The sequence below is a fragment of the Leptonychotes weddellii genome, chromosome 10 (genome assembly GCF_054177405.1).
Source record: "Leptonychotes weddellii isolate Sample4059 chromosome 10, ASM5417740v2, whole genome shotgun sequence".
In the NCBI taxonomy this organism is placed as follows: domain Eukaryota; kingdom Metazoa; phylum Chordata; class Mammalia; order Carnivora; family Phocidae; genus Leptonychotes; species Leptonychotes weddellii.
This window is the reverse complement of record NC_138378.1, coordinates 14467004-14481411: the sequence shown is the minus strand read 5'-3', so window position 1 is coordinate 14481411 and position 14408 is coordinate 14467004. Positions and strand designations below refer to the sequence as shown.

The 14408-nt window shown below is 49.4% G+C and overlaps 1 protein-coding gene across 3 annotated transcripts in view; it reads right to left on the bottom strand.

Annotated features, from left to right (window-relative positions):
* The window catches only part of LOC115937097 (junctophilin-2), a 63462-nt gene that overhangs the window by 33610 nt on the left and 15444 nt on the right, over window positions 1-14408 (bottom strand). For 2 of the 3 annotated variants that reach the window (XM_081832731.1, XM_081832730.1), the window contains exon 2: window positions 8037-8832. In XM_081832731.1, the coding sequence (XP_081688857.1) occupies window positions 8037-8832 (796 nt within the window). Of the gene's footprint in view, window positions 1-1806; window positions 4255-8036; window positions 8833-14408 lie in introns of those variants that run through there. The other variant, XM_081832732.1, reaches the window with a different exon arrangement.

Genomic DNA, 14408 nt, shown 5'->3' with positions numbered 1-14408 from the left:
ACTTGTTTGTGTTAATCCATTCAAAGGTACTTGAGTACTTGAGTACTGGAGGAGAGAGACCACCAATTTACCTTTTGACAGTGAATACCAAGAGTCAGTCCCTTGCAAAGACCCAGGTGGACTGGCATCCTATTTCCAATGCATTCCAAGGATGGTCGGACGTCACTGATGGAATAAGGTGCCGCTGAGCCATTCCTTTCACCAGCATACTCTTCTGTGAGCAAGAGTATGTGTCCAAGGATGTTCACTGCAGCTTTTTTGTAATCGTGAAAGCATGAAATGGTTTTAATCTCCATCAAGCTAGATCTGGTTAAATAAATCATGATACTTCCAAACTATGGAACAGTATGCACCTGTTAAGAACAGGGCAGATACATGTGCATAAGACAAAAAAAAATCTCAAAACATATGAAGTCAAAAAAGTAAGCTAAAGTATATTATGTAGGTAACCCTAGTTACAAAAGAAAAGAAAATCAAAACCTCAGAATGGATAAGCAGAAGAGGGCTGTAAGTGAGCTCTTTACGTGGTTACACCAGAGCTATGGCTGAAACCGGAGTAGGAGAGGAGTTTGATTACTTATCTTTTATTATTCTGAATTTCATTGAATTTAACAAGTATGTTGCACTGAACAATGGAAAAAGAGAAAAAGAAGAAAAAAAAGGAAAGAAATGAGAGAGAGAGAGAGAGAGAGAAGCTCGCTGTATGTGTAGCAGCAGACCGTAGTGGCTGAGAACGCAGACTCTGGGGCCGGACTCAGCCCAGCACGGACTAGCTGTGTGACATGGAGCATGTTAAAGAAGTCTCTGTGCCATCATTAGAATGAGCTGAGAGAACGCAGCCAGGCACCTAGAACAGTGCCCGCACACAGTATGTCTGACACTCCTCAAGCTGGCATTCACAGCCCGTCCTAGCCTGGCCCTCGGCGGCCTTCCCAGCCTTATCTCTATTCTCTTCCCCACCCGCTCCGGCTCTCCATGACTCACTGCTCCCAAAATACACCACACACATGCCTCCCGCCATGCCTCTACCTGGAACGACCTTTCTTTCCCTCTCGTCCACCTGGCAAACCCCAACCAGCATCACCCACCACTGCAGGGAGCTTTCCCAGACCACCCCTGGGGCAGCTGGTTGTTCCTTCCTTGGGCCTCTCTGCCCCCCATCATGGGCTGTGTTGAAGCCCTGTCTGTCTTTTTGCCGCTAAGCTCCGAGTCCCCGGAGGATGCTGACCACACCGATGGGCTGTGTGCCACGTGCCCCAGCACAAGCCTAGCACAGAGTAAGTGCTCATTGGTTTGTGACAGAAAACCTGCCAAAGGTCAGACAATGGTTAAGAGCATTCTAGAACCAGGTCCCCCAACTCTGCCATTACTCAGCTGAATTATTTGAGATACTTAACCTAGCTGTGCCTTGGTTTCCTCATCTGTCAAGCGGTAATAATTTTACCTTTGTCACAGGGTTGTTTTGAGGATGAATTAAGTTCCTACATGTAAGAAACTTAGAATCTTGCCTGGCTCCCAGAAATAAGGACTATATGGATGTCTGTCAAATGAAAATCAAAGAAACAGACTCAAACATGGGCAACTGCCACGATCCCCACTCACACCTTGTCCAAAGCCAGGCCCTTCTCCCCCTGGCTGGTCTGCATACCCTGGTGGGGCTGGAAATGAGGGTTGGCAGTGCAAAGCCCCAGCTTAAAACAGCGCCAGACCCCTTCTTCTTGTTGGTTGAGGACAAACCTCGGCCAGGTGCATATAGGTCTTTCATACCTGGCAATCTCTTGCCAATGTCTCTTTTTAACAAAAAGAGAGCAGATTTTGGGTTTAGAACCTTTGGCATTAATAGTCTGACTTCTGTTTCAGAACATGATACTGGTTTCCCACTTTCAACAGTGATTAGAAAGTCCTCCTTTTCAATAAATGTGCATAAGTACTTTTAAGTAAGTTGATTTAAAGATAGAGACTAAGAAAGTAAGTAGAGGGAGTACGTGATGTAGCAAGAATTGGGAGGTGGCATGCAGAAGAGGCAAGTTTGGGAAACACAGTTGTAAGGACTGTGAGAGAAGACAGGTCTTCCCTCTGGGCAATTTCATTCTCAGGGCAGATTCTTAGATCCCTATAGATAAAGGATAGAGTAACATATACAGTACACTACACAGGCCCTTTATGTGAGCTGGTGCTTTTTTTTTTTTTTTTTTTAACTCTCTTCAACACCACTTTGAAGAAGGAATTAATTTAATTCTCATTTGACTGAAGAGGAATGTGAGGCTCAGAGAGGTGAAGTAAGTTGCCTAGGGTCACACAGCTTATAGGAAGTTGAACCCGGATTCAAACCTGGGTCCACCCAACACCAGAGCCCAAGCTCTTAGCTAATGTAACACACACTCCTGCCCACCTGAGAAATCACCTCCCAGTAACCTGCAAAGCCAACTCTAACCCTACACTCAAGTTGGGAATTTCCAGGGCCAGTCTAAGGAGGAAATGGGGAATGGGGAGGTAGAGGAGCAGAAGACAGATCAATTCAGTGGGTCCTGTCTTCAGGGCCAAAGGATGCCATGCTGGCACGAAACCTGAGATGTTCCAAACCTCAGGCCCTGGGGCAGCTGAGAACTCCTGCAGGCCAGCCCTGGCCTCTGCTGTGTGGACATGACAACAGAAATACTACAATGACAACAGCAGCTAACATTTACTGAATCCTTGCTGCTTCTAGCCCTGTGCTGAGTGCTTCACGTGCAGTTTCTGATTTATCCCTTGTCATATCGTTATTTTCCTTTCAGAGAGGAGAGAACTGAAGTCTGCAGATAAGACAAGATACGGCAAGCAAAAGGCAAGGCCAAAGCAGCACTCTTAACCACTCCCTGTGCTCCTTATGGAAGGGAGCCATTTATCATCACAGTGTTGGCCTGACAACCAGAAACATTCAGGCACTCCCCAAACATCCAGCTTTCCTCCACCAGGATCCATGACCTTAAAAGGCATCACAGAAAGAGTTTTTAGCCACAAAATCAGAAGACCTGAGGCTAGCTCCCCCTCAACCACTTAGTGGCTATGATATGTCTTTGTCCCTTTCTGTATTTCCATTTTCCCATCTGGTTGGGGAAGGAATCAGACTATCTCCTAGAGCCCTGGATGGGTCCAGAGCCACACTGCCCCATAAAAACACAGTATGAGCCACATGTATAATTCTTAAATTTTCTAATGGCTACATTCAGAAAAGTAAAAAACACAGATGAAATTAATTTAATAACTATGTTATTAATATTATTAATTTAACAATTATGTAACGATGTTTTATCCAGCTCAACACATCTGAAACATAATCATTTCAACATGTAATCAATATAAAAAAATCAATGTAAAATTCACAGGTTCCTTTACACTTTTTTCTTGCTAAGTCTCGGAAATCCAGTGTGTGTTTCACACTTAACAGCACATCTCAGTTCAGATCAGCCCCATTTCAAGAGCTCGGCAGCCACTGAACGGCTACCATATTGGACATTGCAGGTCTAGAATCTTTTTTAGGCCACAGCCCATTTTAGGGGGATATGATGCCTCGGCTTTCTCTCTTCCCCCTGGGAAAGCTCTCCTGATCCTAGACTCTGAGCTGACAAGTTCCATGAAAGCCCAGGACCAGGAGATTAAGGCCACAATGAAGAGAAACCCCAGGTCTGCCTGAGCCAAGGAGGCTGGTGGCTGCTAGGAAGGCTCCCTGTTCCTCTGCAGCTCGATTACTCACCAAAACTCCTGCAAGGGAGACAATCCTGCTTTTCCTCCTAACCCAAAGATTCCCTTAATTGGAAAATCAGTCTGAGCTTAAAACCGAGCCAGGGAGCTGCCCCTCACATGCTAAGAGCCCTGCAGGCATACAGGACGTGTTCCTTAGGCACACGAGGAATCCAAATCTCCCCTGCGCTCCCCTCCTGGCAGATCTTGTGGAGGAAGCTGGACAACACCTTCTCACTCCAGAGATTCAGGTCCCAGCTATGGGCCTGGTAGCCTTCTCAAACGGAGCTCAACATCGTCGTGTTCAAGGGCACAGGCCTTGGTGGCAAGGACAAGGAGGTCAGGGAAAGCAAGGGGGCGGAGAGGGGCAAGATTCTGCCCCCACCAGGTGAGAGCCTGGGGAAATAAATCCCTCCTTCTTCCCAAGCTTCTATTTCCTCACCTTAAAATTGAACAGGTTAGATGATGACAATGACCGCTTTTGCTGCACCAGGCATTTCCTAGGCATTAATTCATCTACTCCTCAAAACAACCCTAGGAGGAAAGAAGATCCAGGGTTCAGAGTGGTGAAGCCCCTTGGTCACACAGAGGAGCAAGAACTCTAACTCATGATCTTCTGAATCAAGAGGCTAAGCTCTTACCTGTTGTAAGCTCTGCCATGTCCCAGGGTGGCCCAGGACAGTCCGGGCTTATGCCTGTCACAATGATAGACACTTGGCCTACTAGTGAAAAATGTTCCCTTTGGAAGAAGGGACAAATCTTCCTTCCAGAAGAATTCCAGCTAATGTATGTTGATACTCCTCCCTCTGGAGCTTAATTCCAGACCTTTCTCCCTCTTAAGTGTGGACTGAACTTAGCGTCTGGATTCCAAACAGAGTATGGGAAAGGGGAAATGGTAACTTTATAGCAGAGAAACCTGGCAGATACCAGGTGTTCAAGGTTAACGTCATCCGTGATGAGTCATGTTAAGACCACGTGCCCTAATATGATATATGATATATGATATGATATGATATGGCATCTTACCTTCTGTGGTCTTCTTCCCCCAAACCTATAACCTCAGTGTAACAATGAGACAAACATCAGACAAACTGAGGGACATTCTACAAAATGCCTGGCCAGTTCTCAAAACTGTCAAGGTCATGAAAGACAAGGGAAGGCTGAAAAACTGTCCCAGACCAGAGAAGACTAAGGAGACATGACCAGTGCATATGCAATGTGGGATACCGGATGGAATCTGAAACAGGAAGTGGACAGGGGTGGGAAAACTAGTACAATTCAGTCGAAGTCTGGAGTTAACAGTAATGTACCAGTGTTGGCTGAGACCAGTGTATTATGGTAACGTAAGAACTTAACGCTAGGGGAAACTGGGCCATCTTAATGATACTAACTGCTCACACATTCACACCATTTTAAGGTTTACAAAGTTCAGAGATAGCAAGATGTGCTGGTTAAAGCTTCAGAATCAGAAATTTAGGAGCTGGAGCCTTGGTTCTCCCACTTGCTTGCCAGGTGGTCTCGGGGGATATTACGTTCTTTCTCTGGGCCTCAGTTTCCACATCTGTATAATGAATTCACTGAATGACGACAATGACTAGTAATGCTTATTGAGCCTTTGCTAGGTGTCCAGCACTGTAGCGGGTACTGTGATGTGCCCCCCAGTTTCCTCTTCAGGACCCAAAGACTTATTTCTCCTCTCCTCCTCCCCCAGCTGGTCAGAGGGGCACCACCTATCAGCCTGGCCCAGGGGTGGCCCGTGGCTGAAGAAAACCATCCAGCCCCAGGTCACACTCCTTTCTGGAGGGTAGCTGCAGCCAGAGCAGACGATATAAAGATTCAGTGCCCTCTCCTCAACTAGGGACGACTGTGAAGGTCATCTCCACCGCAGCATACCTCTTGTGGTTGGCTGAGGCCCTTGTGGAGACTGCAGCCCAGCATCTCCCTCTGCCCAACCCAGCTTCCTTCCCTTTCCCACAAATGTTGCTCCTGAGTGTTCCCCATAAACTCACCTCATGACAGGACTGTAAACCCCGGGACCTGTACTACCTTTCTTCACCCTCAGACTAACCCTATTTTTATAGATGACACAACTGATATTGAAGACGAAAACTGATTTGGCCAAGAACATATAACTAAGGAATGGAGGTGCCCCAGGTGGGCAAACTAAAGGTTGGACAGGCAAACTGATCTTCCCAGGTCTCTGAGCAAACAGATGATAGAACCAAGATTTGGTCCTATGTCTGCTTTACCCTGAAGACCACAGTGCCACAGCCTCCAGCCCAGGCCATTTAGAGCCCCCAGCAGGATTGCTACGGGCACCAGAACAGACGAGTGCTTTTCACCCCTGTCCCACCACACCCGCTGCCCTCCCTGCAGCTCACTCCACATTCGCAAGATGGGAATAATAACAGTACCTACCTTTGTTGAGATGTTGTAAAGATTAAGTGAGTAAATTTATGTAAAGGCCTCAGAACAGTGGGGCATAAAAAACCCTTTATAAATAGCAGGTTGAAAACAAATCACATAAGCAGCATTAAGGTTGAAATGTGAGACATTGTAAGAAAATGTCCATGCAATCCAGTGAGGTCAGCCTGTAACAGGGGGCTGGGCTCCATCAGTTCCCTAAGGGAGTCAGGCTTTACCTGAGCTCTGAAAGAGGAGTAGGAATTAAATGGGCAGCAAGGGGGAGGGAGAGCAGTCTAGGCGAAGAACCAGTAGGAACAAAAGCTCTCCGGCAGAAGGAACTAAAGGATGATAAAAGGTCAGCATGACTAGTTCAGAGAATAAAATTCAGGTCCAGGGCAAGAATGGTAGAAAATGAGGCAGAATAGGAGTGTAGGAACCAGATTATGAAGGGCCATTCACTACCTGGGTGATTTGGGACAAGTCACTTTATATCTCTAAGCCTCATTTAACCCGTGTGTAAAATGGAAATAAAACCAGAACGGATCTTATAAGGAGATTAAATGAGTCAATATTTGTAAACTACTAAAACAGTGCCATGTACACAGCGAGAACTATAAACGTTTGCAGACAACATTAAGACTTTTTCTGAAGTACAATGATAAGACATGGAGGGGTCTGAATATGGACAAAAGGGTGGGTGCTGAATGGATAGGAAGGTGGATGGACACAGGGCTAGTAGGTGGATGGGTGACAGTAGCTGAGTGAGTGGAAGAGAAGAGGGATTGTTGAATGGAAGTTATGGTTGGGCTCTAGAGGTGGCTGGCTGGCTGGATGATAGATGGGTGCTTGCATGAGTGGGTAGGTGGGTGGAAGCGTGTTGTTTCAGTTGATGGAAGCATGGGTGATGGGAGATGGGAGTGACTGGGTAAATGGAGGAGACTGGGTGAATGGAAGTGGTTAGGTGAATGAATGCATGGATGGATGTTAAGACTTGGTAGATGGAAGAAGTAGTTGAGTGAATGTGGGTGGTTAGTGAATAAGGGGATGGGTGGGTAGTTGAATGGCTGTCTGGATGGGTGTCTAAGTGGTTGGGTGGATAGGTGGGTAACTGGAGGGTTGGGTGGGTAGAAGGGTGGAAAGTTGGATGGGTGGATGGGGGTGGATGAGGTTGTGGCTGGATGCATGGGTGGTTGTCCAGGTAGATGTCAAAGAGGCTGAGTGACGAGGTTGTTGTCCTCATGGAGGGGTTATTCAGGAGGTTAGTGGAGAAGTTAGGTGAACAAGGGGCTGGGTGAAGGAATGGATGACTGGGTGGCTGGACCGGTGTCTGGAGGATGAATGGGTAAACAGAAAGTGGAGTGGGTAGGTGGGGTGAAGAGATGGTTGTTCAGGTGGCTATTAGAAAGCCTGGATGGGGCACCTGGGTGGCTCAGATGGTTAAGCGTCTGCCTTCGGCTCAGGTCATGATCCCAGGGTCCTGGGATCGAGCCCTGCGTCGGGCTCCTGGCTCAGTGGGGAGCCTGCTTCTCCCTCTCCTTCTGCCTCTCTCCCTGCTCATACTTTCTCTCTCTCTCTCTGTATCTCTGTGTCTCAAATGAATAAATAAAATCTTAAAAAAAGAAAAAGAAAAAGAAAGCCTGGATGAATGGAAGGGTTAAGTGAATGGAGGGTTGGGTGAATGGGTGGACAGGAGTAGTTGAGTGGATGGATGGGTGGACAGGTGGATGGATGGACAGATGGATGGATGGACAGGGACCAAAAGTGCCTCCAGTTAACTCTCTAAAGGTCAGGGGGTACCCCTGATGGTGAAAGAAGCAGAACAGGCTCAGAGCCTGGGCCTCCCGGGTCGCCCTGCCCGGAACCCGTACCCCAGCAAGGCCCACCCCGCCTGCGCCCAGCCCGGGGCCTACCTGGAGGCGGCGATCTCGGCCTTCTGGCGCGCGATGGCGGCGGCGCGCTGGGCGCCCTCCACGCTGTGCTCCACCTTCTGGCGGACCTTGTTGCTCTTGAGCGGCAGCACGCGGCGCTTGGTGCCCTTGACCAGCACGTTGTGGCGGTACTTGCCCTCCTCGCGGTGGCCGTCGGGCAGCGTGGTGCAGCCGTAGCCGTGGCGCAGGTTGTCCAGCCACTCGCCCTCGTAGCGGAGGCCGCTGGAGCGCTCGCTCACGCCGAAGCCCGAGCGCTTGTCGTTCTTCCACTCGCCCATGTAGGTCTCGGTGGTGGTGGCGTCGATGTCGGCCTCGAACGGCGCGGCCTCGTCGGCGCCCTCCGCGCCCTCGGCGCCCTCGCCCAGGCTGGCGGTGGACGCGGCGTCGCTGGCGCCCGAGCTGAGGTCGCTCTTGAGGAAGCTGACGCGGCTGCGCTGGCTGCCCAGCGACGTGCGCGACTCGGCGCGCCTCAGCCGGCCCAGCAGCGCGCCCCGCTGGAAGAGGCCGCCGCCCTTGGGCGCCCGCGCCGTCTCGGCGTTGGCCAGCAGGCTGAGCGCGAAGCCGCCGCGCGGGATGGCGGCGGGGGGCAGCGCGGGGCCGTCGGGGGCGGGCGAGGCGGGCGAGTCCGGGGCCACCGTGCCGTTGCTGTGCTCGCTGCGCAGGGACGAGAGCGACGTGCGCAGCGGCGAGCGCACCACCACGGCCATCCCGTAGGGCACGCTCTGGCGCACGCCGTAGCCGTGGCGCATGCCGTTGGTGAACTGGCCCTGGTAGGTCCCTGCGGGCGAGGAGAGGGCGCGTCAGTGGCCGGCTCGCGGGCCCTGCGGGCGCGGGGCGGCGGGCCGGGGCGAGGAGCGCGCAGGTGGGAGGGCCGGCGAGGCTGGGGTGGGGAGGGGGGCCGTCCGTGACGGTGCGAGGACGTCAGTGGGCAAGCCGGGAGGCGATCACGCAGGGGTGTGAATACTTCCGGCGGTGGGAACGCACAAGGTCACCGTGGGCGAGGCAGAGTGAGGTCGTGCGAGTCCTGTCAGTGTGTGAAGCTGTGTGAGCAGGCAAGACCCCGGAGTGCATGCGGCTAAACGAGTGTGTGGGGACACAAGTGGACGGCCAGGAGTTTGCGCACGATGGTGTGAATATTTCCGGTGGTGGCCACATGGCCGGGTCACAGTCGGCGAGACAGAGTGAGGTCGTGTGAGTCACATCAGTGTGTGAAGCTGTGTGAGCTCCCAGAGTGCATGCCGTTAAACAAGTGTTCCAGGACATGAGTGGGTGGCCAGAAGCAGTTTGCACAATGGTGTGACTATTTCTGTTGGTAGGAACACAGCTAGGTCACAAGTGTGCAAAATAGGATCTGTCAGTTTTAAAGTGTGAAGTTGTCCAACCAGACGAGGTTTGGTGAGTGTGAATTTGGATGAGTGCACAGATTTTGAAACACCCAGGAGAGACTGAACATGCAAGAGAGTGATTGGGCAAGACAGTGAGTTTGTGTGGTAGGGTGAATATTTGCATGTGTGGGAGTGTGCAAGGTAGTGGGAGCATGTTGAATCATGAGTGTGCAAGGCAGTGTGCACACAGAGGGTGACTGAGATCACATGAGTGTGACATAATGGATGTATCATAAGGTCACGAGAGTATTTGAGGTCTTGAGTGTGTAAGGAAAGGCAAAGTTGAGTGAGGGTGCAAAACCATTAGAAATTCAAAGAGTGTGGAGTGGTGTAAGCAGCCACATCTGTTGGTATGTGAGGTTAAATGCATGTGCACAGTCATCCTATTGTGCAAGGTGATGTGCATGTTCAAGCTCATGAAAGGATAAGACAGTGAGTTCACAGAGTAGTGTGAATGCTAGAGAGCATAGGACTCTGTTGGAAAGCATGTGAGAGTGTGTATCTGTGCAAGGCCATGTGTATAGAAGACTTTTATGGACATGCATGTCAGTGTCTTTTGATTATACGAGATCATGAGTGTGCAATACAGTGTGTACACAGTGGGGTAAGTGTCCAAGTTCCTGGAGGTGACATTATGGGTGTGTGGGAGGTTCTGAGTGTGCAAAGCTCTCTCAGTGTTAAAGCACAGAGTAATATGTAGCACTTGAGGCTGAGTGTATGAGGTTGTGGGCATTAGGGAAACCGAGACTGTGTGAGACCATGTGTGTGCAGGATAGTGTTGTGTACAAGGAGATACCCGCAGTGGAGGCCCTGTGTGTCCGTTAGTGTGAGCACGTGAGCTCCTGGGAACAACAGTCTGTGTAAGTAGTCCACTGAAAGCCAGGTCCCTGCCTTCATCTTCATGCCTTCAGCATGTAGAACAGTGCCTGCCATAATGTTCACTGAGTTGAGGGAGGAAATTCAGAGCCTTTGTTTTAAACACAAGCTTCTACTTTACCCTAGTTAACCAAAAAAAACCCCAAATGGCCTTCTTCCCAGCAAATGCCCAGCATGGGTAGGGAACTGAAACAGTGAGCCAGGTAAGGGAATTCCTAAGCTCCGCCCAACAGGTGTGCTTTCGGGCCTTTGCACCGGCTGTTCCCTCTGCTTGGAACTCTTTTCCGCCAGATCTGCCTGCACTTCCACAAGCACCCAGGTATTCCCCGATCTACTTCTGTTTTCTATAGTATGTATCCTTTTCTAACATATCATATGACTTAATTATTATATTCATTGCTTTCCTTTCCCCACTAGAAGAGAAGCTCCATGAGGGCAGGGATCTTTCCTGTTTTGGTCTCCAGTGCAGCCCCAACAGCTGGAATAGGGCCTGGCACATAGGGGTGCTCCATAAATAATTTGCTGATTGATTGGCTGAACTTGTCTGGAAACTCCATCTCATTGTGTGACCTTGGGCAACTCTCTTCCCTTCTTAAGGCCTTAATTGCCCTGTCTGTCAATGACGTGTTGGATATGAAGCTTTCTAAAGTTTGGCCTAACTTTGAGATGCTGGCTTTCTAGGAATTGGGCACCGTGACTCTGCAGGTCAAGGAGAGTGCGTCCACGTGACTCCACATGCCCGGTCCCTCCCGGCACAGGCTGCTCCAGCTCAGGCCTCCAGTCCTGTCCTTCCCCCAACCCTTCTGCATGAAGAGACCCCATTAAGAGTCACGTAGAGTGCCCAGGGCTCATTGAAACCTCTCAAAGGTCCTATCAGGTGGGTCCCAGTGATGATGCTTATTTATGGAAGAGGAAGATGGTGGTCTGAGAGGTTAACTGACTTGGGCAAGGAAGCAGAATCCAAACCCAAATCTGTCTAATGCCCAAAGCTCACGCTCTGAGCCCACAGTTCTCTATCCTGGCTGCCCTTCAGAAGCTCTAAAAAATACAAATTTCCGGACCTCACCCCCAGAAAATCTGGCTTAATTTGCTGGGGAGGGTCCCCAGTTCTTGCAGTCTCTCTGTACAGCAGGCAGGAGCAGCCAGTGGGGAGAGGGACATCAGAACTCCCTTCAATGTCCAGCCATGAAAAACCAATGACCATAGAATATGAACTGTAAAAGGGCCAAAGAGAAGTGGAGAGAGACAGAGAAAGGCAGTATCACTGGGCATTATCTCATAGAGGAAGATATAAATATGATCTCCATTTCACAGGTGGAATGGTTCAGAGAGGTTATGTGACTTGTCCAAAGTCACCCAGTAAGGAAGGAGCAGAACTGGATTTGAAACCAGTTCAAATGGGCATGTGTGGCAATTGCAAAGAATAGAGAAATGAGAGCATGGTGCAGGGGATGATCAAATGGGGAGATGGATAGATGGAAAACTAATGTGTTCCCATTTCCAAGCTCATTCCCATGTGGTCACATTGTATGGGAGGCAGGGGGACAGATAGAGATGTGAAGTCCAAGACAAACTGATCTCAGACATCATCTAATCTGGAGAACCTTGAACAAATTACTTCTCCTGATTCTCAATTTGCTTATCTGGAAAATGGAAAAATAATACCCACTTTTTAGAGTTCAGGGGAAGATTAAAAAGGAGACCACAACAACAACAAAATAAAAACAACCCAAATGTCCATCATCTGGTAAATGGATGGACAGGTAGTCAGCCACACAGTGGAATACTGGTCAGCATTAAAAAGGAATAGACTGATTGTACAGCATGGATCTCAAAAACATACTAAGCGAATAAAGCCAGAGATGAACGAATACAAACTGTGTGATTCCAATTACATCAAAGGCTGGTAAAAGCTAATGTAGAGTGAAAGAAAGCAGATCTGTGGTTACCAGGGCTGTGGGTAGGAGGGATCCACTGCAAAGGGACGTACGGGAACTTCCTGAATTGACAGAAATGTTCTATACCTTGATGTGCTGGTGGTTACACAGGTGTACGCATTTGTCAAGACTGTACACTTGAAATGCATTTTATTGCATGGAAACTATACCGTGATTTAATAATTAATTAATTAATTAATTAATTAACTTTTAAGGAGGAAAAAAAACCCCAAAACACAAACACCCCAGTACAGCATTCTGCAAATACCCATCAGGAAATCCTGTCAACTCTCCTTTCCAAGTGCATCTGAAATCCAGCCACTTCTCACCACCCTCACTGCTACTAGATGGTAGCCCAAGCCACCCTTGTCTCTCGCCAGGATTTTCATAATGGTGGGCACGATGGTCTGTTTCCACCCTGTGCTCCTCTATCCATTCCTAGCACACCTATCATGGGGATTCAGTTCAACTGTAATAAAGTCAAAATCACAACACTGCTCTGCCTCTTCTCATTCAGAGGAAAAGCTGAAGTCCTTAGTGATCCATGGACCCTACCTGATCGCATCCCCCTCATTGCTCTGTCCTCATTCACCTCCCTCAGTTCTCCCCTTTCCCTCAGTCCACTGTAGCCACAAAGGCCTCCTTGCTGTTCCTCCCACACATTAGCCACGGTCCTGCCTCGGGGCCTTTCTGTTTGCTGCTCCCTCTGCCTGGAATGTTCTTCCTCCAGAAATCTGCATGGCTCACTCCCAGAGAGGTATTTAATGGTTCCTATAAGACTCACTCAAGGCAACACAGTTAATAAATACACCAAAACTCACATCCTTGTTTACCTGTGCTCCTTCCGCTGTGCTCAGAAGAAAGAAGAAAAAAAAAATCTGTGAAAGGGGAAAGTGAACAAGAGTAGAACAGAGAAGATGGTAAACTGGGAGAAAGCAGAAGACATCTAATCTCTGGATTAGACAAGTTTGTGAAATTAAATCAGCCAATCTACCTTTAGCTTAAAGTTGGCATGAGATGGGCTCACATGGTCCCTTTAAGCCCAAGAAAAATTGAGATTGCAACAGGAGAGCGGCTCTTGGCCACCAGTTGGGGAGGAAACGGCCAGGCTATATTAGGAAACTTACAAGCAAGTGGCAAGAGGCACAGACACCCAGGGGAGGCTGGGAGTGATGGGGCCCTGGGAAGGGGGAAAAGCCAAGTGCTGGGCCATCCCCAGCCTGACTCTCTCTAAGACAGGACAGTTCTCCCTGGGGACAGGAAGAATGCATCCGCATCCGAAGAGAGGGAGCAGAAGGACCCCGCCCACAGCCATCTGGCTGAGAGGAGCTTTCTGTGGAAGGAAGTGCCTCCTGATAACCTTTGGGCTGGCCCCCTCACTTGGACTTATAGACTCTGTGAGACTTCCCACTGCCCTCAGGGTGAGGGGCAAGATTCTCAGCAGGCTACAAGGCCTGGTGTGGCTGCCCCTGACCCCCTCTCCTGACTCATCTTGAACAACTCTCCAGTCACACTTGCCTTTCCACCTCAGGACCTTTGCACATGCCCCCCCACCCCCACCCCAGCATCTTCTCCTCTCTTCCCTTGGCCAACTTCTATTGATATTTCAAGCTTCAGCTTAAATGTGACGTCATCTGGGAGGATTTCTTGAGCCCTACCCCCTGAGTACTGCTACGTGATGTCATGTCGCCCTGTACTTCTTCTTGGTACTTCTCCCAATTGCAGTTAAATAATTACTAAGATCATCTGTTCACTATAAGCCTTTCCCACTGGACTTTTTCAAGAGGGAGGGAGCCATGTCCAGCTTACTCCTGCTACGATTCCAGCTTTTGGCATAGTTCCAGGCCCAAGGAAGCCCACAGTAAATGTCTGATGAATCTGCGTCTTCTCCTCAGTGACACCTTCCCATTCTTCCAGGGGCAGGAGCCACATTTTCTTTTTTCCCTCATGCCTCAGCACGTGATAGGTGACTCAGTAGTGACTGGCAGTGGCTGCCAACGTGTTCAGGTCTAGATTTAGCAGCCCAAACCCCAGGAATTATTGGGGTACATGTAAAAGTCTTGTGAAGGCCGTAACAAAGTTCTGTCCCTCACAGCAGGCTCCTAAATTTTATAAAACCTGAATATCACCTTCTTGCTGCGGTTGCCCTTCTGGTT